Here is a 24,504-nt window from a genome sequence, read left to right as displayed (position 1 = left end):
TGTCGGGTTTTACGACCCGGTAATCTCCATCTCCGGGCCCCAAATTCCCAATGATGTGAGCGGCAGTCAAGTCGCTGGAGCGACAGTTGTCATAAATATGCACATACATAATGCATACCATCTAGCACATAATAAGCAGATAAATGCACTGAACAAAAAATGTATCTAAGTACAAAAAAAAAAACTGCAAATTCCAATTAAATGCGTAACAAAGGCCATATATTTACTTAACTTTTCCCATCTTAAATACTTAGATTGTTTGGGCAAAATATGTCACTCTAGATGTTATTAGCTGAAATTTAGCGAAATGAAGGTCCCTCTATTAAAGCAGTAATCAAACGAATTCCAGTAAAATTAGGCCTAGGAATTTGATTTTTGTTTCTCTGCACGACTAAGTACTTCTGTCGAATTTGTGCCCGCCGCATGTAGATTCCCCTGCTGGCTAATGCGATTTTTTTGAATTGACAGCTACGTGACAGCGCTTACGACTTTAATGACAAGAACAACATGCGCGACAGGCGGACGGACGGCGCTTCATCGATGACAAGTGGCAATATTTTATGGGTGACGAAGTGGGATTGAGGCGGGAAAAGGGGAGCCACTTCCCACAGAGATCAGCAGCAGGCCAGGCTCAGACGCTAATGCGATGTGGGAGCCGGAACATGTGTGCCTCAGATGCATTTTGGGATCTCACAGTTTCGTTTCGGCAGCGCACAATCAGCATTGACATTTGACATTTCGAAACGGACTTCGGCTTTGACAGGGCGAAAGGCGAGGCGAATTGCGGATGCAAGTGCAGCTTCCCCAGAAGCTGCGAGATGATAAATTGAAAACTCATAAATTATGTCAAATTATGGCGGGGCAACGCCACCCACCCACTGGCTGGCTGGCTGGGCTGACTGGGTTATCTTATTTTATTCTGCGCTGATGACGTTGTCTGCGGTGGACAGTCGGTGTCAACTTCAAGCTCGTTGCTCATTTTGTCAGTTGAGTGGAAACAGTCTTGACATTTATTAACATTTTCCGCCCCAAACCCCGACTGGTCGACTGCTCGACTGGCCGACAATTAAATATGATCATTTTTTATGGAATTTATTAAAGTCTTTGGTGCGTAGGTAGCTGAAATGAACATAAATCATCTCTTTATTTCAATGCCGTTTGTTTTTTGTTCTGCTGTCGGGCATGCATTGCCCACTGCTAGCTGGGCAGTACAATTTGAAAATCATTTAAAAAGAATGGAACTCCGGTCCGAGCGGAGCTACTGTGGCATCTGAATTGGAACTGGGCCATAACTCAATGTCAATTTGAGCCAGAACAGACTGTGGCCAGGCAACCGCAAGCCGATTGAGGAAGATGAAGCTTCCAGGGCCTTGACCAAAATGGAATCAAAATATATTTGGTATTTAAAATGACGAACGCCGGAGCCACGCAGCCCCCTGCTCCAGATGCAGATACAGATACAGCTGCCCCCACCACAGATTCAGATACATATGTATCCGAATCAGAGAACTGCAAGGGTGGCACTTTTTTACCACTCGACTCACACCCTACAATTTTGTGTGCGGGTCAGAGAACTGCAGCCCGCCACTCGCACTCTACGTCCACCCGATAAACACTCGGTACTCTAGGCACCCCGTGTTTTTTGACACCCTACTTGCGGCAACACAAAATACTCGAGTGTTTTACCAACGTGGTGTTATTGTTACGAGTAAAAAAACCACCCGAGGCCTGCTGCGCAATAACCATTTGGGTGAGTGGACGCACAGTCAACGATCGGCCGCACGTCATTTTTTGTATGCGGGCTGCAGTTCTCTGGTCATTTTTTGTACGCCTAAAATTTGTATGGGAGGAAGCGTGACGGGTATAAGAAATGAAGGGTAAAAGGGAATACCCAAGAAAATTTTTGTGCTCATGTCTTTGCTCTTTGATGGACTCAATGGGTGCCACCCGTTTCGAACGGGCTTATTAATTTTTCAAACGTCGCTAGCTGAATACTCTAATGATAAATATTCTTACATAAAGTCTTTTTTGAAATGAATTTTGTGACATTATGTACATAGATTCGGCTATTAGCATTATTACTATTACTATTATTTTTACTATAATTTATATTTAAATAATAATAACGTTAATAATATATAATAATATTTAATAAAATATATATAAGATATAATAATATATATATATATAATAATTAAATTACGTATATATATATATATTAATAATATATAATATAATAAAATATAATATAATATATATAATTATAATAATATATAATAATAAGATGAAGGGCATATTTTACAAAGTATTCGACAAAGTCTAGAGCCACGCCGAAAGTATAGTGTGTAAACGTATGGAGTGTAAAACGTATGGAGTTACGCATCTTGTCTGTGACTCGACTACCTACGAGACCACTCGAGTATTTTTGGAAACACCCGAGTATTTTTGGAAACACCCATGTGTTTAACGGTAAACCCATAAGTGTTTTTCTCACTCATCCCTTTTTAGGCAGTGTGTGATCGGCACCCGCGACGCAGAGCACCGTATTGATTCGGGTGCGCGCACAACGGGGTGTCTTGTCTGCATGTTCAGATTTATACTGTGTGTTTGTAAGTACCCGCGATGTGCGTGGCGGGTAGCACCCGCACACAAAATTGTAGGGTGTGAGTCGAGTGGTAAAAAAGTGCCACCCTTGCAGTTCTCTGGTGCGGGTGCTACCAGCCACGCACATCGCGGGTACTTACAAACACACAGTATAAATCTGAACATGCAGACAAGACACCCCGTTGTGCGCGCACCCGAATCAATACGGTGCTCTGCGTCGCGGGTGCCGATCACACACTGCCTAAAAAGGGATGAGTGAGAAAAACACTTATGGGTTTACCGTTAAACACATGGGTGTTTCCAAAAATACTCGGGTGTTTCCAAAAATACTCGAGTGGTCTCGTAGGTAGTCGAGTCACAGACAAGATGCGTAACTCCATACGTTTTACACTCCATACGTTTACACACTATACTTTCGGCGTGGCTCTAGACTTTGTCGAATACTTTGTAAAATATGCCCTTCATCTTATTATTATATATTATTATAATTATATATATTATATTATATTTTATTATATTATATATTATTAATATATATATATATACGTAATTTAATTATTATATATATATATATTATTATATCTTATATATATTTTATTAAATATTATTATATATTATTAACGTTATTATTATTTAAATATAAATTATAGTAAAAATAATAGTAATAGTAATAATGCTAATAGCCGAATCTATGTACATAATGTCACAAAATTCATTTCAAAAAAGACTTTATGTAAGAATATTTATCATTAGAGTATTCAGCTAGCGACGTTTGAAAAATTAATAAGCCCGTTCGAAACGGGTGGCACCCATTGAGTCCATCAAAGAGCAAAGACATGAGCACAAAAATTTTCTTGGGTATTCCCTTTTACCCTTCATTTCTTATACCCGTCACGCTTCCTCCCATACAAATTTTAGGCGTACAAAAAATGACCAGAGAACTGCAGCCCGCATACAAAAAATGACGTGCGGCCGATCGTTGACTGTGCGTCCACTCACCCAAATGGTTATTGCGCAGCAGGCCTCGGGTGGTTTTTTTACTCGTAACAATAACACCACGTTGGTAAAACACTCGAGTATTTTGTGTTGCCGCAAGTAGGGTGTCAAAAAACACGGGGTGCCTAGAGTACCGAGTGTTTATCGGGTGGACGTAGAGTGCGAGTGGCGGGCTGCAGTTCTCTGATCCGAATCGTGTGGATTTGGGACTACTGGTAGACTGTAGTCTGTAGCCTGTTTAGCACGTTGCCAGAGTCGTGTGTTTTATTTTCGGCAAATGGAAATTGTATTATGTAAAACATGCCTCGATTCACAGGCACAACAACACACACGCACACGAACACACACAGATGTCTCTTCTGTAACTCGTAGATACTCAGATACTCGTACTTTCGTGCCTTTGCAGTTGCTTTTGCCTTGGGCTTGCTTCCTCGGCAGCATTTTGCGGCTGATGCTAATTTTGATTTATTTAAATATTGTTTTATTTCCTTGAACTGATTTGCCTGGTTTTCGGGCAATTGTTTTGCTTTGCCAAAGTGTTTGCATTCCGACTGCTGGTCAGTATTTTTACTGTGGAATTAAAACAGATTTTAATGTGCCTGCTGTCTTTGCACTTGCGGCCATTTCCCGAACTTGTACGGATAGCTAGATACTTTGTTAGAACGCCGACATGAACGCCGACCCAGACATTCTGGTGGAGAATGGAGCATGGGCGTCGGCTTCAAAGGAGTCCGTAGAATTCCGGAAACCTTGGGGAATATGCCGCAGAAATCCCTTTGGAGCCGGCTGCATTTGTAGATTCTGGAGAAATATCTCTCGAGAAGACATTTTGTCTGGCTTTTGCTGTCGCCGGAGGGTCTAAATTTATCACAGACAGCCTCGATTTATGTTTGCCCTGCACAGCAGTGTCAATCCAGCGACTGCGGGGCCTTGGATTCCCAATTCTTTAATATGGATACATACTGTTATATGCTCTACGATTTATTGCAAAGTTATAAATTCGTTTAAAACGTGTGCCCGCTGGCCAAATGAATTTATGAAAACATCACCGAAATGTATGCAATAATCATTGTTGATGCATCGCACGCCATCTGATGCAGCAGCTCCATTTTGGCCAGAATTTAAAATGCCTTGTTTGGCCGAATGCTGTAATTAATTGAAAACTGTTTATAAAATGCGAACCATATGGAATTCGTTGCTTTTTGTTCGCGTGCATACATTAAACGTTTAATTATGCGAGCCTACGTGTGAGTTTGTGTGTGTCCGAGTGCTTTTACTATGTATGCTCGGTTATTATGCAAATTATTTATTGTGTGAATGAAATGTAAATTTTTAATTGATTTAAAAAAACGCTCTCAAATCGAATTCAACTCGCACCGAAACTCGGTCACATGTCAGCTCACGCGATTTTTGCCGCCAGTTGGCCGTTGCTATTTTCCGGAGTTTTCCCCCTCTCGTGCAAGGGGAGGGCGACAGGGAACAGGGGGCGTGGCAGTAATAGTAACTCTAACTGTGACTGCACCGAAACTGTTGACATTCACGCACAAATTGGATTTACTAACGAGTTGGCTTTGGCCAATGGGTGGCTTTGGCGTTGACGGTCGCCTGCTGTTTGTCACTTTTGGCACTTTTGTTATCGTACACCCCATCCCCATGTGAACAGCCAAAAAAAACCCTGAAAAAATGCAAAAAAAAGCGAAAAAAAGGGGAAGAGGCCGGGAACGCGAAGCTTTCGCGCCTGTTATTTATGGCTTCGATTATCCCCGCACACAATGGGCCAACAAAGGAGCGGGGAAAGTGTTTGCCCTAAGCAAACTCAGTGGAAAACGGCTTGGCAGCGTTTCCAAGCTGGCAATAAAACAAAACGCACACGCGTCCCATTCAGTCGGAACTTTTGGCGGCCAGGGAGGAGGAGCTCCGGAGCTCTGGAGCTCCTATTTTCCGGGCGCAATTTGGGAATTTTCCGGGGGTCAAAGGCAGAGCATCGGAATCACAGAAGCAGCACAAGGACATGCCGAAAGAGGCTTTGCGTATTTTCAATAGTTGCCATTGTATACACACGAAACAATCGGAGGGGGGATGTTCGGGTTCACTGGGTGGTGGCACAGTTCCAGACAAAATAATATGAGTAATGCCAATACCATTCACTTCTTATATTAAGTAGATAATTCGAACTAAATCAGCAGCTTGCGACCTTAAATTTATCTTAAACTATTCTTAAAACAAAATTGAAACTTATACATTCTTTGAAAATCTTTGAAAATGATATATTTCCGCTATTTGGAACTTTTTGAATGCCCACCACTGTTTGTACGCATATGCGTAGGGCAAAATCTGTGTGCTGATTTCAACGTTTGAATTATGATTTTCATGTGTGGAAGTTTTAGTTTGATTTTCGCCATCGTTTCGTCGCTTTTGTCACTGAGGATGTCGCCGGGGCTTTTGGCTTCGCTTGTGGTTTTGATTTCGGTTTGGGTGCCACTATATGCCATCGGCCATTCAACATTCGCTGTTTTCGGGTCTACGAACAAAATTTATATTCGCCACTAATGCGGCCACTCAAACTACACACACACAGAGAAAATGGCTTGGGCTTGGGTTGTGCCTGTGGCCGTCTCTTTCTGCCCCTGTGGTTCCTTCTCTTTCTGCTGTGCCGATTTTCCCTGTGGCTCCTAAGTCGCTGGAGACTTTTAGCTGGGGCCATGTGAAAATGACTGAAATCGTATCGAAAATCAAAGGTCACTTTTGGGATCAATTCAAAAGGAATTGCCGCATTCAAATCGCTCTGAGGCACTTGTGAAAATACACACAGAAAGCTGTTTACAGAAAGACAGAGAGAGAGAGGAGAGAGAGCGAGAGAGAGAGAGAGAGGAGTGGAGCGGATGGAGAAAGGACCTCATATGTGTGCACAGATGCGGAGGCGAAGGATGTGGATATGTGCTGCCATAGATATTCAAACTAAATGGCGTCATCTATAACATGAGTACATGTGTGCGGGTGTGTCTCTGCTGACTGTCGATAGGAAATGAATTTTAATGATTGCCCCCGAAAAACTTTGGCCATAGCTGGCTGGCTGGATGGCTGAATGGCTTGTTTGTCCCGGCGAAAAGATGGTCGGAACAGGACGAGGTCCTTTGCATATCGCCGCCTGATTGCTTGTTGTTCCTGCGAGGCAGCCCGAAAAGTTTGCACATTAAACTGTTTATTTTAAGTAGCCGATAACTGGAGTGTGGGCCAAGTGTGCGTGTGTGTGAGTTCGAGTTGAACCCCTGACCCCAACGCCCCAGCATTTTGCCCATTGCGTAGGGGAGGTGTGGCGCAAAATGCAAACAATTTTCCATGATGCGGCACGTGCTACGCCTCAGCCATTTCACTCATGCATCTTGCCGCCTCTCAGCTGCTGGCAATATGTCAAGAATCCGCGATTCCACTGCCCCTTCGCTTGGTTTATTTCTGGTCCGCGGGCTAATTAAAAATATCTGCTCTTTCGACTCTAGAAAGCATATAGAATGTTGAATCTAGAATGCCATATGCAAATGCATTTGTGTCATTCGCTATTCATGACTATTAATTAAATGGCCAAGTAAATATTTCCCCGACATACTTGGATAGACACTTGAAGCAGCAGTCATTTTTCCCCGAGGAGAAATAGATTGCTACCCCTGCCAGAGTCTATAATTGGTTTTGGCTTTTCCGAGAAGGGTTCCCTTTTTGGCCCCCATCCGATTTCTCAGTGCTCCTCCCTACCAACTCCATCCCCCCAATCTGCTCTCAATTTACTTTTAATTTGATTTCTCAGCGCTTGGCGCTTTGTTTATTTTTCTAATTAATACGAAAACAAGTTGCAAGTTGTTCTGTTCTATTTCGTTGGCCAGCAGCCAGGTAGTCCCCTTCTCGGGCCATCAGTACACCAGTCCGTCACTCGTCGGATTCCCAGTGGGATAAGTGGATTAGCACAGTTTGGACCACTACTACTAGCCACTAGCCATATATATATACATACCTATGTACCACAACTAACGCATACAGCAACGTTTAACGCCGCTTTAAGAAGGCATAATTAATTAGTTATGGCCGATGGTTGGGGCAGTGTGATGTGTGCTTTTTGCCGTCGACCTTATCGCAGCTTTCCGATAAGAGAATAAATAATGAAAGATAAACAAAGTCAGTCAAGGCTGAGACAAGCTAACAAAAACAAGACCAAAAGGACATCTGCGTTCTGTACTCGTGGCATGAGTTGCTGGGTGGCTGTGGGTGTGGTTGTCGTTCTGGGTGTGGGTGTGGGTTAAACGTCATGTGTTTTAAATGAAATGATCCCTGTCACGCCCCCTCAGGCCAACGGCCTTTTGTGTAGCCAGGTGACAAGCTGAAATCTTAAAGTTGACATCTGCTACCCCCGCTTCGGCTGGCAATGGAAAAATGAAAATGTATACCCGCCAACTACCTTGGGGGCAAATTTAATTATTGGCAATGCCAGCGTTGAAGGCTTGATAAATTAGATATTTAATTCGGCGAACAGGCGAGTATAAAAATGCAAAACACAAGAAGCGACCGTTAAATAATTGTTTCTGACAAAAAATTCCGACTACGAAAAGGGTTCGTCGACCGAACCAAAATGGGTGAAAAAATCGGTCCAAACTTTGGGCTCACCCACGTTTTTTTGTTGGCCCAAAAGTTGAGAGCTGAAGATTATTAATTGAAGGATTAGAAGGCATTCAAAGGCAAATGCTGTGCGGCTTGCTGGCCAACTAACTTCAATTTAAATTCAAATTTCGGGCTCGGCCCGGGATACGTGTAAATATATTTGGTAATTTAAAACGTTTAATTTAATTGCAACAGCTGTTATTTCAAATTGAAGAAACGGCAAACTTTGTCGCTAACAAATGTGTTGGCATTAATAAAGACCGGAAGTTTGTGGGGAGATATGCGAACACCAAATTAAAGCCAGCCAAAAGTGTGTAAATAAATAAGGAATCGCCGACATGATTGACGGATGAGCCGGGATTTGGAAAAGGGGTAAGGATAGGGCAGGGCATGTGAGGCAAACTTGGGCCATGGCCCAAATGAAAGTCTGGCGCAGAAGCGCCACCTGTGATCCTGGCGCATGTTGTCAAATTTAAGGTAAATTTGGTGGCAACCGCAGCCAAAGCAGCAGCCGTCGTGTTTACCCATTTGGTTTATTTATATAAAGCTGTCAGGGCGTTTGGACAGGTGAGGGGAGCGAATCACTGGCTCCTCGGCGTCCACATGCCAGGCGACCAGTTCCACGACTCGCTTCCCTCTGACTGACAGTCGTCCAGGGACGGGTAGAGCTTTGTATCCAGCCCATACCTTTGCCATTCTGGCCACAAACTTTCCTCACACACCGCCCCCCATGCGACCGTGTGCGTGCACTAAATTAGTCAAATGGAGTAGTTTTTTATGTAATTTCCCTTTGTGATTTCCGGATTCCACAGGAAAATGGCCCAAGGTGTCCGAACACAAAGATAAAGTGAATTGCGGCAGCCCATTGTCCTGGTTTTTTAAACCTTTTGTGTCGTGCTATCGCAGCTACTCATTCTCCGAGGCTTTAATCAAACTTCAGGTATTTTTACTCTGAAATATTGAACTTTAACGAAAAACTATAAAAGTTGCAAAACCCGAAAGTCGTACATTACTTTTAAGAACTTGTTTCGACTTAAATAGGAATACATTTATAAAGCTCTTACCTACTAGCATTTCCTTAGTTTCCTCTACTGTTTTGCTACACATTTAACTTAAAAGCCCAAAGCCGAAGAAAAATGAAAAATTCGAAGGGAGTAAAATCAAAGACTGCAATCTTTCAATGAAAGAATGAGAAATTGAAGTGCCCACTATAAACACATGAATAAATTCTTATATGAGGAGCTATATGATGTACGACAAGGAGCCTTCGACATGGAGCTTGCTCCTTTGTTTGCCTTGGCCGGCTGCCCAAACATGAGCTTGAAATCCACTGAGTGCGAACGAACATCTATGGCAAAAACATACAAAATATGTATGTAAAAAAAAAATGGAAAAAGAAAAACTTCAATCAATGCAGGGGACGCAATGAGGCCAAAAGGTCAGTGCCTGGACGGCAAATATTTATTTAAACAAGAATCAAGCGAAAAAAAAATATAAAACATACACTCGCACGCAAAGCAGTATACAAAAAATAAGCGAGGGAAAAGCATATTTAATATTTACCCGAAGCGAAGGGGATTTGATTAAAGCGCCCACCTTTGTGCATTAATTTTTAATTTTCATTACACAGAATGTTGCGTATCGTCTTGCCAATTATCGGGAATATTCAGTACGCAACGCATGAGAAAAACCGACTGGAGCGTGACAAATAAATTAGGCCAATTATATTGAGTTGTCTGATTGATTCGACCAACTGCCTTTTGCCGGCCTAATTGTTATTTTTTCTGCCCGCTCTTGCGGACGATGCTCTGCATTAATTTATGTTTTTTCATAAGACGCCGCCTGCTGATGTAATAAACGCATAAAGGATATTAATGAGCTGCTGTTTGCTTATCCTCCGCCGCTCCATGCTCACCCGATTTTCTTTTACTTCAGCTGAAAAGGCAACTAATTGCTTACTTACACACACATATGCAGTGGTGGTGTGGTGGGAAGTGGGCACTGGCACAGGCACAGGCACAGAAGGAGCAGAACTTATTGCTCATGCTGGCAGGCTCTGTTCTCACATATTTCACAAATTGCGCATACGACATGTTAAACGCCTCGCACGCACACCGCGCCCAAACACACGCTCCAAGTCACGGGCAAGTCAGCGCCAAGCGCATTATCAGGCCATAGTGGGCAGGTTGGCGGCTCCTCTGCCCTGGCATCCGCTACTCACTGCTGGCTCCTTTTGTCATAATTCAACTTTTATTTATACACACAAACAGATACACTGAAAAGTGGTATGGGAATTCATGCCAATAATAGCTTGGCATGATAAATAGTAAGGCATTCAAACTACTCATCTTTATAAACGTTTATTTATTCTCATCCTGTTTTCATATATGTGCGTAATCATTTTAACACAAAATTCCTCGCAGTGCACCGCAACAATGCCAGCGAAATGTTCTTTGAGTGGCGCTAAAAGTATGCCGCATGGTGTAATAACACGCGTCGTCGCCAAGAAGTTGGCGCTTCATGTGGCGCTTCAGCTGCTCCTCAGCTGCTCCCGTTGGTCCTGTTGGTCCTGTTAGTCCTGTGACAGTGACAGCAGCGGTACTTACGCTTGTCAGACGCATGCTTATGATATATCACACGCTGGCACAGTCGCCGTTCGAGGAGGAGTCCCCTTAAGCCCCCTCTTTTTGGTTCTGCTCCCAGCTGGCCGATAAGTGGAGAAGGCTGTCACTTAGATTCACACTGCGTCTATCTGTCGCCTGCATGCGTTGACTGACTGACTGCAGCTGAATTTATATTTTATTTCATTTCATTTCATTTCATATTATTTTATTTCAAAATTTATGCCAGCTGCCATCGCCCGCTTACGCCGAGAGTTATGCGTCTTTGACTTTATTGAGCATGTGGATTGCACAATGCATGGGGGAGTCTCACCCCAGATTGCCATCCCATTCCCGATCCCAATCCCAGTTCCATTTCTATTCCCACACGCAATCCCGCCTCCTTGGCCCCCGCCATTACCATATGGGAGTGGCCTGGGGCGCGGGGGTTTTTATGCGGCGTTAAATCTTGAGGAAATTGTGTCACATTATGATGAACATTTATGGCAAAGTTGAGCATTTGCCCATAAATTTGTGAGCCCTGATGACGGGTTCCCGGATTCCCGGATGCTCCGGTTCCCTGGTTCGCCGACTGGGTGCAGGAGTGGTAGCCGGGCCTAACGATGATGGAGTGGCTGTGGTAATTTGACAAGGCTAAAATCTGCAAAGACGCTCGATGCCTGATAGGTGGGCGGATGAATGGCACTACTAGCACCTGACCAGCAAAACCAATCAATAGGCAAATAAGCAAGTGGGCAAGTAGACATGGCCACTGCCTGCGGCTGGCAGCTACCAAAATAGCCAAATGCCAGAATGGCCAGCAGATCAGATCAGCCGGCTTTCTCAGAGGCTTTCGTTTGGACAAACTGTGCTATTTTCGACACACAATTCCTTATAAATTGGACAACAAATTCTTTGTCGGTAAATGCTTCCCAACTTGGACTAACCGGACTAACTGGGGCTTTAAGCGTCAGTAGTTGGCCATAGTTATACGATACTCGGCAGCAACAACGCCTGGAAGTGAAATTAAACTTTTCCCTCCGGTCCGGGGAAAATCCCTTTCATTAGCCTTGTCCCCTCCTGTTTTGTGTTCGAATTGGCAAACTTTTTTAATTAGCAAATCTTCCACTTGGTGTCATTAAAGTTCAGGCCGAAACGTCACAATGCAACTGCGAAGTCATCTTTCGTCTTTCGGCCCTTTCGCACTTCGCCTAGTTAATTAATCAGCAATAAAATATGCTAACTGAATGCCACAGATACGCAGCAAAAGGCAGCGGCAGCTGACTCTACAGGGCTATATATATACACCCGATATTTTTGTGTAGCTTTATACCTAAGGGGCAGACAGATGGAGCAACATGCGTTGCTTGTCGGAAATTTACTAATGAGCAAAGTTTGACTGTCAATAGCCTCAGTTCTCACCCCGGTTAATTTATGGGCAGGTAACAAGAAAAGAGGGAATAAAGAAAGCATGAAATACAGGTACACCGGGAGAAAATCCCCCGTTTTGCATTCAAACAGGAATATATGTACTCTGTCTTAGTATCCAACTTATATTTTTAAAGGAATTTTTACCCGTGTAAGAGCAAAAGAATATGGGCCGTGGTATATCCGCCCCTTAAAGAAAGGCAGGATTTCAAGTTATTATCTTTTAATCAAATGGCATCATGCAGATTTATGAACTTTTCGCGAAGAACATATATTATTTATTTGCACTCCTTGGCGCACACATCAATTTCGCAAGTATGTGTGTGTGTGTGTGCTCCACAAATGCTCATTAAAACCGGCGTAACACACACAAACGCACTCAGTAGAGAAAGAGAAGAAAGTTGTCGCATGGTTGCCGATACAAAATGTTGCATAATTAAGCCAGCACGCGTTTTCTGGGTTAAGGTGAAAGTGAGAGGTCCTGCAACCCCCGGCTCGTCTTCACTCCATTAATGCAACACCAGTGGGTTAAGGGCCAAGTAAGCGTGACGCACGAGCGGTTTTCATTGGGGTTGCACAGCAAGCTGGAGTATATTTTGGCTTATCAATTTTGATGCGTTCTTTAATTGTCGACACTCGTGCTCCTCGAAAACACGCAATTAAAAGGCGCAGCGGCACCATTTGGCTAGGTGATAAAGCAGCACTCAGCGAGGGCTCGATTTTATGGGCCGACAACCCGGGGGTTAAGCAGATGAGAGTTCCAAGTTACGAAGGGGGTGCGGTTCCTTGGGGGTGGGAAGGTCATGCCTCAGCTGCTGGCGAGCACATAAATCTACAGCCTTAATTACGCATCTCACATTGAAACGCGCCATTAATCACACTTCATCGATGCGCTGGCCACATAAAACAACCAATTTCGAGGAGTGTACTCCCCTCGAATCCTCCGAATGCTCCGAATCCTTTGTGAGTCAGTCTTATGGTCTCCTCGATTCCACTTCTGGACTTACCCTTTTCGACTAGCTCTTTACGAGCCCAATTTGCCTGACGTCCAACGTATAAACATTTTTATTAGCACTTTTCATATTTCTGCCAGCCACTTGCTACAACACTTGAATTAAAATCGTGAAATAAATATATTCCCATATGCGATCTAAAACATACAGTATATTGAGACTCTATAAAATAGCTTTTCGGAAGTGAATTCTTTCTTTAAACATTTTATACACATTTTTACTTTATTTTTTTCTTGTGTACCTCCCCCAAAAAAACAATCAGCACTTGCTCATGTTTTGACGTTTGGTTTTCTATTCGCAGGATTCCCGACCAGCAATCCACCGAAATAAAAAAAAAGAAAGGAATGTCCATAAAAGGGCGAATAAACATGTAAAAGCACATTAAGCGATGCTACGGACTTGATCTGACTCACACGGACATGCATTCGTAAATGTCGGCGGAAATGCTCTTTTTATGGGCCACGAGTACATTGGCGCTTCATTAAAGGCAACGGCGGAAGCGGAAATAGCCGAGCGGCCATAACAAGGAGACGCGTGTTTATTGGCGCCAGGTCAGAAGCACAGAAACGCAGAAACCCGAACTGCCAACTGCAAGCTGGCAAGCTGCAACATTCTGTACTCCTTGGCAATACTTGTATACTCTCGCTTGTTTCTTTGACACTTTGGTCAAATTGAAGTTTGCCACATAAATGACGAGACGGTCTTGCGTTTGGCACAACGCACCGCAAGCACGACAAAATGACAGCCATGCAGCTTTTATTGCCAACAAATACACTGGAAACCGAGACAACAGCCATGCAAACGACATATTGGCCAAGACAAACCGGCAACAGCAACAGCAAAAGCAAAAGCAACACGAACTGCAAGTGCAACATCAACACACATCGAAAATCACGGACGAGATGCCCGGACAATGGGAAAACGATTTGGGCTGTCGGCTTCACGTTGGTCCTGTTGACTTGCCTGCAGCAACTGAAATCGGTTTCGGCGGACGAGGAGTCGCAGGATTTTCAAAAGAACAGTGAGTACAACCGGCAACCACCAGCAGCAACTGTATTACTCGCAATAACAATAACAGCTAACGATTGGCAGGAGTTTTGGACTCGGGCTCTAGTTGGGTTGGCTCTCGTTGGATAGGATTGGGTTGAGTGCGCTTTGCACCGAAAACTGAAAAGAAAGTCAGCTCAAACTCAGTTATTTGCAGCTGTAACGAGCTGCTGCTTTCCCCTCAAATTATTGAAGGGAAGTCTTGCTCGTTATGGTCTGCGCCCGTCATTAGGATTTGCCCAGACAATAGAAACTGTTTAAAATGCAGGAATATTTGGTGGGATTCGAAATAAGCACAGAAGAACCAGTGGGAAAGTTCTCGGTGAATATGAAAAGCCAGGAATGGGAATGTTTAGACTGTGGTTTTGGGATTAACGGTTCAGCTAGATTTAATGTTAGTACGAAATAAATTTGTTAGCTTCTGAATGCATAACATATATGGAATGAACTTACCATAAGTTGATGTTTTATCTTTTTTTTTTATACCCAAACTTCATTTCCGTTGGCCCTGGCCAACACCTGTTCACAATCCCATAAGCTCGCAGAGCCGCTGGCCACTTGATTTGATCATCGGAATGTAAATCCTTAGATGGGGAAAAGAAAAAAGAAGAGCCAAACTATGCCAAGAGGTCATCGCATTTTCGCTCACGTCTGCACAAAACGTTCATCTTGCTGAAGCATTTTGTGCAAACTTGCAAATCATGCGACGACTGCCAAAAATCCTTATCAATGTGCGTTAGATAAAACGTGCCGAACTTTTTCCACCAGCATTTTCGCCTTGGCTTTTGGCACATTTTTCAAAACGAAGACAAAACTTGCAAGCCATGGCTGCGAGAGGCGTCAGCACTTTTGGCCAAACAACTTTATAATTTGCGAGGTCGAGGATGTGTTGGGTCTGCCTTGCTGCCTTTCGGACTTTCCGCTCGAGGATTCCATATCGCCGGGTATCGGTGCGAGTAGTGATGGAAAACCGGTGGTGCCTTGTGCTTTTTACGAGCGTCTCAACTGGTCTCAACTTGTTGTTGCGAGTAGTTGGTCGTTGGGTCGATGGTAACCTTGGATCAAATCCCATTTCCCCAATATCTGATGCCGCCCCTTTCTGCCCGCCGGCCAGTCGACAAAAACAAATCATAATTCGGCATCGACATCAGCATATTTTCCTTTCGGGCTCGTCGTCTGCGTGCCGCCTTCCTTTGTTGCCTTACAGGATCTTGTTTCGGAGAACTGGATGGGTTGGGCTGGTTGGGTTGGGTCGTGGCCAAAGGCGCCTGAAATTTATGACAGGATTTGCCGAAATCGAGACACATTTTCCAGCATTTTCTATTACGCTGCCGTTTGTCGTCGTCGAGCGTCGAGCCCACCGATGCATGGGATTTTGTAGTAAATTGAATTTCTATACTCGGATTTAGACATTTTCCGACTTGGGCGTCATGGACGTTTGGCTTTTGTCTGAGCATCCCGGGCATTAAATTTAATTACGTTTGCCGCTTTATTAGCGCCAATCCTCGTCTGACTCCGGTTTCAACTTGGCATTTGCATGGCTACGCCAGCAAAGCCTCTCCCATAGCTTCGGCCCTCAAGTGCCTCGACTCCCATTGACTTGACTTGCTATTGATCTGGCTAAAGGAATTTCGGCGTGTATCTCAAACTGTGGCCAAAACACACACACTCACACATTGGATGCGTGGTGACGCCTTAAGTGGAATCCAAATGTGCTGCGTATCGTTGGCACATAAACAAGTCCCAGCACATCGCGTGTTTTGGGGGAACCAGTTCCAGAGCCAACCAGCCAGGAGATATGGCTTCCGTTTGTCGCATGAATATTTTCATCATAATCGTCGCTATTTTTATGTTCCTGCTGACGCTACAGCAACAACTGCACGCGGAGAAAATAGATTCAGATTTCGAAATACTCTAATTGGTCTTGATAGCTCACAAACCAATCTAGTCAAAGATAAATATTCAGAAGACTTGTGTGTTTCATTCATTAATTTAAAAATATGATCATTATGACATGATAAAAGTAAAATATGATTTAAAAGGTTTATACTCATATTTTTTCTTTAATTTTGCATTAATTTTTTAGGTGTACAAGTATTGAAGCGCTTTGGCATTAGGGGGATTTATTGTGTGTGTGTGTCCCCTATGCAAATCTCCTGCTGTGCTCCTGCTGCTTTTTCCCTGGCCTTGGCTTTGCTTTGATGGGCAATCAACACGCTCGCAAAAAGTGTTCATATGCATGCACTGCGAGAAAAAACCACCACAAGGGCAGTGGGCGTGGCGGTTTAGATCACAGGCGGCGTCACTAAGCGCACATTCGATTGCAATGAAAACATGAAAACATCCACAAGGGCACTCCACATATATTTACCCAGGCATTTCTCATTCTTCACTCGCCTCATCAGCGCATCGTTTGTGTTGTAAATTGATTTTTTGTTAATTTTTATGGACTTCAAAGGAAAAAACAGCAGCAGCAGAAGATGCAGTTGCAGATGAAGGGTGCAGCACATGTGCAACAAACACGCAGCAAGCATCCCATCCATCCATCCAGCAAAGAAGCGTGGAAAAATTTCACAAATATATATTTCCTTAAATATTTTATTTATAAACACGCGCGCGTTCGCAGTGTCAAAACAGCGTCGTAAGCGCTGCCAGGCGGTCAGAATGGATGCCCCAGCATGTGGAGTGCACCAATGGCTGGGGAATGGATTGGAGCGGGTAGGGGGCGCATATGGATGTGGATGCAGAGGTGGAGCTGCTTGTCAGTGGTGCACGGGCGGCAGAAGCGCCACAAGTCAAGTGCAACATCGGCGCTGGCAAATGAAAATTTCGTTGCATTTTGTATCTCTGAAGTTGCGACGCGTCGCAGCAAGATGCAAAGTTCAATTTCACATGTGGAAAATAACAGTGGCACCAAATACGAAAGGAGAACACAAACCGGTAGGAGGGAGCTCGAAAATACAACAGAGGAAGCACATGTCACACTGCACACAGTACGTGTGTGCGGTGGAAATGGCTGGGGTGTGGGCTGAAAATGCTGGAAAAACTGGGAGGAAACTGCCAAGGGGAGCAACTGACTTGACAGACGGCACCGACACGAGAGTGGAAAATAAATTGATGCAGCGGGAAATGCAGAGAGTGCCGGAAAGGAAAGGAAAAGCGCACCACGATAGATGGAATGCCAGGGAGAAAGAATGTCCAGCCAGGTAAAAAACTCTATAGCAGTACAACTAAAGATGGAAACAGACTTGCACATAACTTTGAAATGCTATAGACAACTAGCAATAAATTTAAAAAAAAGCATCGATTATGCAGCTTAAATGAATGTGTAGTTTTTACTCAGCACAATTTAACTTGGTAAAAAGCGAGGAAATGTATAAGTTCAATAAAATGCTCTTTATACACAGCCTCCTTTGTCGACTAGTTAAATATGGGGTTTCATTAAAAAGCTGAAAGGTTGGCACTCATTCAATGGCCGAGTCACAAAAGTGCTGCCCCCCAGCCGATCGATATGTTGACATAATATCGAGCAGAAAACTTGGTCTTAGAACTACTATTGAGTGGTAAACTTGAGGCTCCATTGTTTGGCCCACAAAAGGAGAGCGAGTCCGAGGATGGGAACATGTGTAGTTTCTGTAGTTTCTGTGGATGTGGAAACAATGACAATTCCCCGGGCGGAATTTGTACTCCCACTCCCGTGCCATTCTATATGTTTTTCACACACATTTCACATTTTCTTCGGTCTTAATTTTCTTTTGCACTCGACCATCTCGCCATCAGATCTGCACCCATGCCCGGCCGCAGAGTGTTTCTCATAAATATTATTGCATTTTCGCATCTCCTGCTGTTGTTTATGAACTGCATTTTCCCCGCAACTCGGCCATGTGCCACTCACAACTACCAGCAACAGCTACCATCACCACCCCCCTTGGAAAAGCTTTTTAGACCGAGTTGATTCAACACGACTCGAACAACTTGAACTGGCCGCAACAAAAGCGCTGGCAATAGCCACTTCCTGTTTAGCGCGAAATTTCAATTATGAGCAAACACGACCACGCCCCCACCCCCACTCCCCTGCGCACTCAAACGCCCCCTGTCGGGCAGAAGAATAGATAAAGTAATATGCACAAGTTTCCGTTTTCATTATTAAACAGAAGAAATCACTTTTGGCCCATTTTCATGGGCGTCGGGGCGTGCACTCCTGCAGATGTTTCATTTCTGGTCGGGAAAACGAATCGCTGAAATCGTTCTCCCCCAAATATATAGTTTGGTATAGTATATATGCCATGCTGAACGTCCAGCTGAGTATGTGGTTGTATTCAGAGTTGTATATATGTATAAGTTACTGCGCCCGCTGACTACTCAAACGTGACTGGCCAAAGTTTTTCAATAAACTTTAACAAGAAAACATTAAAAAGCCACAACGCTGGCGCATTTCCATTTCCAGTGGCTTGGCGAGAGCAGCCAAGAAGTCAAAGCTTCAACTCCATAAAAGCGGCAAATAGTTGTGTGAAAAGGCAGTTACCCCATCCTCCTGCCGGCACATAGATCCTTTTTTGTGCGTTTCCCACCGACTTTGCCCCGGGAGACGGGACGCGGCGAGTTCGCATATAAATTTCAAATAAAAAGCAAATCTACGGAACTTCTTCTTGGCCAGCTTCGGTGTCAGCTGGTGCCGCTCTAGCTGCTCAGCTTTCTGCTCCAGATACACGGAAAATAAAAAGTGGTGGCCTTAGTTGAAAATACTTATTGCTATACTCTGTTATTTGTTAATCAATAATGCGATTGAGTCATATTTATTAAATTAGTTTCTTTAATCTTGGAGTTCTCACCTTGACCCACTTGTACTTAGCTATGTAGTTAGCTTGCTGTATTTTCTCGCAGTGCACTGATTCCTCATCATCGTGTTTGGGTCTTGCGATGATGCCACCCGCGAGGCTGCTGATGGCTGGCAGTGCCGCATTACGCGGCAGCGGAATGAAATAAATATCATTTTATGACTTTTTAACTTGTTTCTCTCGCTCGCGCTTCCCTTTTTAGATGCCTTTAACAAGCGCAATAAATGCAACACTAAGGATGAATGGTTGGGGTTTTTCCAGCGGGGGGATACAATCGCTGGAGGGACTCTATAAAGTCGGATTGTCGGAGGAGGGAGCATAAGATCTGGCACTTGCAGCTGCTGTTGGCCGGCTTTTATGGGCCGCAACTTCCCTTTTGTTGCTGGTATTTTTAGCTGCTCAACGCATTTGCATTTTGCACTTGATTGAGTGCCCGCCGAACTCCTCATTTCCCCCTTGGCATCCCCCATATCGTGCCCCACCACCGATTTTCCGGACTGTGAGTAATGCTTCCGTTAATCAGCGCCACCACCACCATCACACCATCGACCTTGTGTTTGTTAGTCAGCCGAAAGTCAAAAGGTGCAAATCAGTTAACGTTTGCCATCGACAACAGCGTTTGGTCCTTTGCACTTTGTCCTTTCTGCTTTCAGCTCTCCGCTTTCCGCTCCACTTCAGTTCACTTCGAAATTAACCCTTCGGGGGCATGGGTTTCGTTTCGTTAGTCATAAAAAATTCAATTTTATGAGCGCCTTTATTTGTCCACTCCACAGTTTGTCTGCCCAATTCACAGCGGGTGGTTGGGGGTTGCAAACTGGGTAGCTGTAGCCACCGTAGTTACTTTTAAATGTGCCACTTGCAAACAAATGGAAATATGCCATAAAAATAATAATAACAATTAAATAATTCAGTTTTTTTCGACATTTCACTTCATGTGGCAGTTACCGAAATGCATTTCTGTTACTTTAAACGCTTATCCATAACATTTAAGAGAACTGAACGTTGCTTTAATTATAGTTTGGTCACTCAATCAAAGTCCTACTTTTTGAAAGTAACAATACACATTTGATTCTAACTTTAGCTGATGAAAGGAGTGCGATTACACAAGCACCTGCCGTTGTAATCAAGTCTAGTCACTTGTCTGGGTAATTCCACCTAATCCCCAACCGATTAATATTGTATTGTGTCTGGTGAATCACGCAATCGCCGGGACATCACCCTTCGGCCTGTCCGCACAATGCATCCCAAGTCCGAGTCAACGCTCCAGTGCACACCTCCAGTAGAAGGTCCTGGGAGTGGAAGTGGAAGTGGCAGTGAAGGTGGTGTGAGAATTTGTAATTTTTATCGCCGCACGGCACGCGTTTCTCGTGGGGATGGGGATGTGGGCAACTGGATGGGCTGGCCTTTGTTCGATGGGATCCAAAGTCAGGAGGCGAGCCCTATGTTTATGTTTGGACAACACGCCTTTATGATTTCTGTTTGATTGCCGCCGCCGCCGCCGAGCAGCAATGGGATGACGATGACCTGGCCACCAGTAAACGCCATTAGTCACACATTGCGGAATGGGGCTCGTTGTGGCGCTCAAGTGGAAAATTGAATTTATCACTTGAACATGCCAAGCAAACGTTTGTTCCTCCTGCACTGCTTGGTGATTTTTACCCGACCGACTTTCAGTGGAAATTCCATTTCGATTGTGAAATCGTGAAAAGGGCAAATCTATGTGAGACACGTAATCAACTCGTTTGTGAATACTTAACAACAACGTGCGCCCGCTGCGGCCACTCCCCTTCATTTGTCTTTCGGTTTTGCAACATTTTCCACTTGGCGGACTTTCGGATGGCCAGCTTTGCAACCCTTTGACTTGGACATTTTTCCGCCCAGCGGTTAATTGAAAATTAGTCAAATGGGCGGCGACATTGACGGAAGGGGCGTGGCCGGCTAGCTGCAATTTGGGTAATTTGCATTTTTATTAAATTTTAATTTACCGACAGCTTTGCCCTTCGGCAAGTCGTGTGGCGCGGTGATTAGTCGCTGGATTTGCATAAAACGCTGCCATAAATTGTTGCAAATTGAAAATAGCAGAGCAAATGGGAATACAGGAATACAGCTGTAGAGAAACAACAGGAACTGCCATAAATTGCATCGGTCGGAGTAAATAAATTAGAGCGAATTACATTTGCTGCATTTTAAGCTTGGCATTTTCATTCCCAGCTTGGCCAGTTGCGGTCGGTCGCTGGAGGTTTTATTTATGGCCAGCGACCCATAAATCTGAACAGTTTGTCAGCTGTGCGTTTAATTAAAACAAAAATTATCTAAATTATTGTCAGACGGCTGAGGCAACTCATTTTATTCCACACCGAAATGCATAAATATGCAGATGCGTGCGTAAATTCTCGGGCTTTAGTCTCCCATCAAGGGCAAGGCGATTCGGCACATGAAATAAACTCCATCGAAATCGCACTTGTAAATCTAAACACCAACACACACGGCCAGCAAAAAACACGCACACACAGATACTCACCAGCACACATTCAATCTTGTTGTGGCCCATAAGTATGCAATGCTGTGCATAAAATACAAGTACGCAACTTGTTTCCTCTGCTTTCCCCCGTTGACTGCGGTGGTGGGGGAAAATGGGGGGAAAAGCGGGTCGTGCTGGTCGTAAATTTACATATTTTGCATATAAATAAAACGGATTTTGTCGCCGGCGAAGCCAGCGCTGAAATGTCACAGCATAAAATGGCGAAAGAAGCGCCAAATAAATACAAAATAAAATAGCTACAAAATGGCCAAAAAGGAGCGAGCAATAGCAATAGTTGGGCGAGCAGCCAAAGGCCAGGGAGTCGCGTCTGCCGCAGAGGTGTGCCCCCTGCACCCTGAACCCTGCCCCATGCCCGCGTCCACTTTCTGCCCCCTGATCTTGCCACACTGTTGCCAAGTAAGCAAATTGAGTGCGCCACGTCTGAGTTATGGCAGTCTGCCGAAGCAGATACAAAATAGCACCAGCATTGATAGCAAAGGCTTCCAAACTGGCTCCTTGGGCGTGGCCATAAACCAGGGAGCTCACATGGAGAAAATATTACTGGAAAAATGGTCATCTATTCACAGAAAAAATGCAGCCTCAAATAGAAACTCTTTCTATATATCCATCGATTTAGATTAACTAGTTACCAATTGCTAATTCAAGACTCTTCAAATATAATCCAAATAACTCCATTTCTGATTTCCAACTTGAACATCTTTCGCGCCATATAAACACCTTCAAGATGCAGCTGAATGACTAACATCTTTAATTAGGAAATCTACGCATATGGCTTCTCTTTGTACTTTTCTTCAGAAGATTCGGAAGGCGAAAATAGAAAAGTGTTGCACATTGCTGTCTTACGTAGAATAAACTAGCAAGTTAAATGCGAAAATGCTTTGGAGTAAGATTTATAGTGGACCTGATATTTAAAATTTATTACATTCCCGATCAAACTGATAGGGCGTAATTTACTTTTGAAGTGGAAAATTTAATGGACAAATCGGAATGCTAATGTGCTGATAATTTAAGTAGGTATTTTTTCTTCGTCTGCACCATATATTTGATATATGGACGATAGGGGTTTTATGTCCTTTGAGCAGCATTTGGGGTCTATGGCCACTTGAGCTTGGAATTGAACTCGTTGCCGATTTGGTTTATGGCCCTAGAAATTGAAAGGCGCAAGTGTCAAATGCACGCAGCAAACGAAGCGAGTGGAAATGTAGCAGGGGTTGCAAGTGAGGCACGGAGAAAGTGGAGCTCTCTAATGTGTGTTTGTTTTGCTTTCACAAAACGCTGCCGGGAATCGGGAATCGGGTGTATGGGGGGATAGAGAGGATCGAGGGGATCCTGGTTTGAGTGGCACTAAATCATCTAATGCCCCTGCTCATTAGCAATCAATGCACAGCAAAAGCGGCAGCAAACAACAAAACAACAACATTCGGTGGAGGGGCAAACGCAAAAGGCTGCCAACACTTCACACTTCATTGGAGCTCCGCCTTTGAGTCACAGGCAAAATGGCGCTAGAACACACGCACACACAGGCACACTCATATGGAGGGGGGTGGTCTTTGGGGTTGGGTGTTGATGGGTGGAGGAGGCGAACGATTAACAAGCAAATTAGCATGAAATTATTTCAAAACAGGCGCACACAGTAAATAAATCAATTAGCTCAACAACAAAAAAGAGCAATCAGCAGCAGCAAGTGCCGAGCTTCGGCGTCGAAGGAGGTCGCGACAGCTGCCTCATTGGTAAACAAAAGCAAACAATTAAAAGCTTTTCCAGCATATGCACAACACATTGCTGCACTTGGGAAAACAAGCCCCCTAATGAGGAAAACTCAAGACATTTGCCAAACTTTTGTGCTTAAAATGGCTATGAAATTTAATCTGAGGGATTGCAATTGGATTAGTATTTACGCATATATGCACTCAGAAATTAAGCTCACAAAGCTGAGGAAATCTATTTATTTATTTTGAAACATTTATTTATAATTTCTTTGTATTTTGCTGGAATATCTCCTAAGAAGCAAGCTCTTTTTTCTGGCAGTGTGGGTGGGAGTGTAGGCCAAAAATTGGGCCAAAGTGCAAGTCAACGCGGCGGCGAGTTCCCATGACTTGGCATCTGCATCTGCACTTGTCATGTGGGGGGCGTTCGAAAGTTGCGCTTGATGGCAAACGCAGATGCAGCTGCAGATACAGAAGCAGCTACAGATACAGATACTAAGATATCTGCATATACTTCAGATACGCGCCGGCAAGCAGGCAGCTGCACTTGCCCCGTCACATTATTTTAATTATTTGTTTACGCAAGGCCAACAAACTTGCTGGCGGCACTTGTCTTGTCTTGTTTCTGCATCATCGTTAAAAGTTACGAGCTGCTGTTTTTGAGCTCGGAATTCTGAGAACTGAGTGCTGGCTGCTGGAAGCTGGGAACTGGACGAAAACAAAGCCAAGGCGCCTAATTAGCCTTCGCGCTTCGGCGTCATGCGAATTTGTCAAATTAAGCAGCAGACGCTGCGCTCCAGCTCCAATGAGTCAGCTGTTCGGCATGGCAGTGTCAGAATTAACGTTCCCCAAAATGTGCAGGCAATTATCGAAGCCAGCGCTGGCAGCCAAAAATAAAGCACAAGCCATGTAAATGCGAGGACCAACTGGCTTTCTGGCCAGGCGGAGCGGAGGAGATGCAGGATGCGCGGCGCCAACATCATCTGCTGGAGAAACAGCGAAATGAAAAGCCCCAAACCGACATGGGGAAGTGGGGAGATGGGGAAGTGGGGAAATGGGGCAAGGAGGGCGAGGACAGCTCTAGTG

General features: G+C 44.2%; 1 protein-coding gene across 4 annotated transcripts in view; it reads left to right on the top strand.

Annotated features, from left to right (window-relative positions):
• The window catches only part of LOC117142929 (nephrin), a 64,926-nt gene that overhangs the window by 7,539 nt on the left and 32,883 nt on the right, over positions 1-24,504 (top strand). For all 4 annotated transcript variants that reach the window (XM_033307228.1, XM_033307230.1, XM_033307229.1 and 1 more), the window contains exon 2: positions 13,587-14,306. In XM_033307228.1, coding sequence (XP_033163119.1) covers positions 14,024-14,306 — 283 coding nt within the window. In that variant the 5' untranslated portion in view covers positions 13,587-14,023. The remainder of the gene's footprint in view (positions 1-13,586; positions 14,307-24,504) is intronic.

Source organism: Drosophila mauritiana, chromosome 3R (assembly GCF_004382145.1).
Source record: "Drosophila mauritiana strain mau12 chromosome 3R, ASM438214v1, whole genome shotgun sequence".
NCBI lineage: Eukaryota > Metazoa > Arthropoda > Insecta > Diptera > Drosophilidae > Drosophila > Drosophila mauritiana.
Note: the sequence above shows the minus strand (reverse complement) of the source record. Positions and strands in the feature narration are given on the sequence as shown.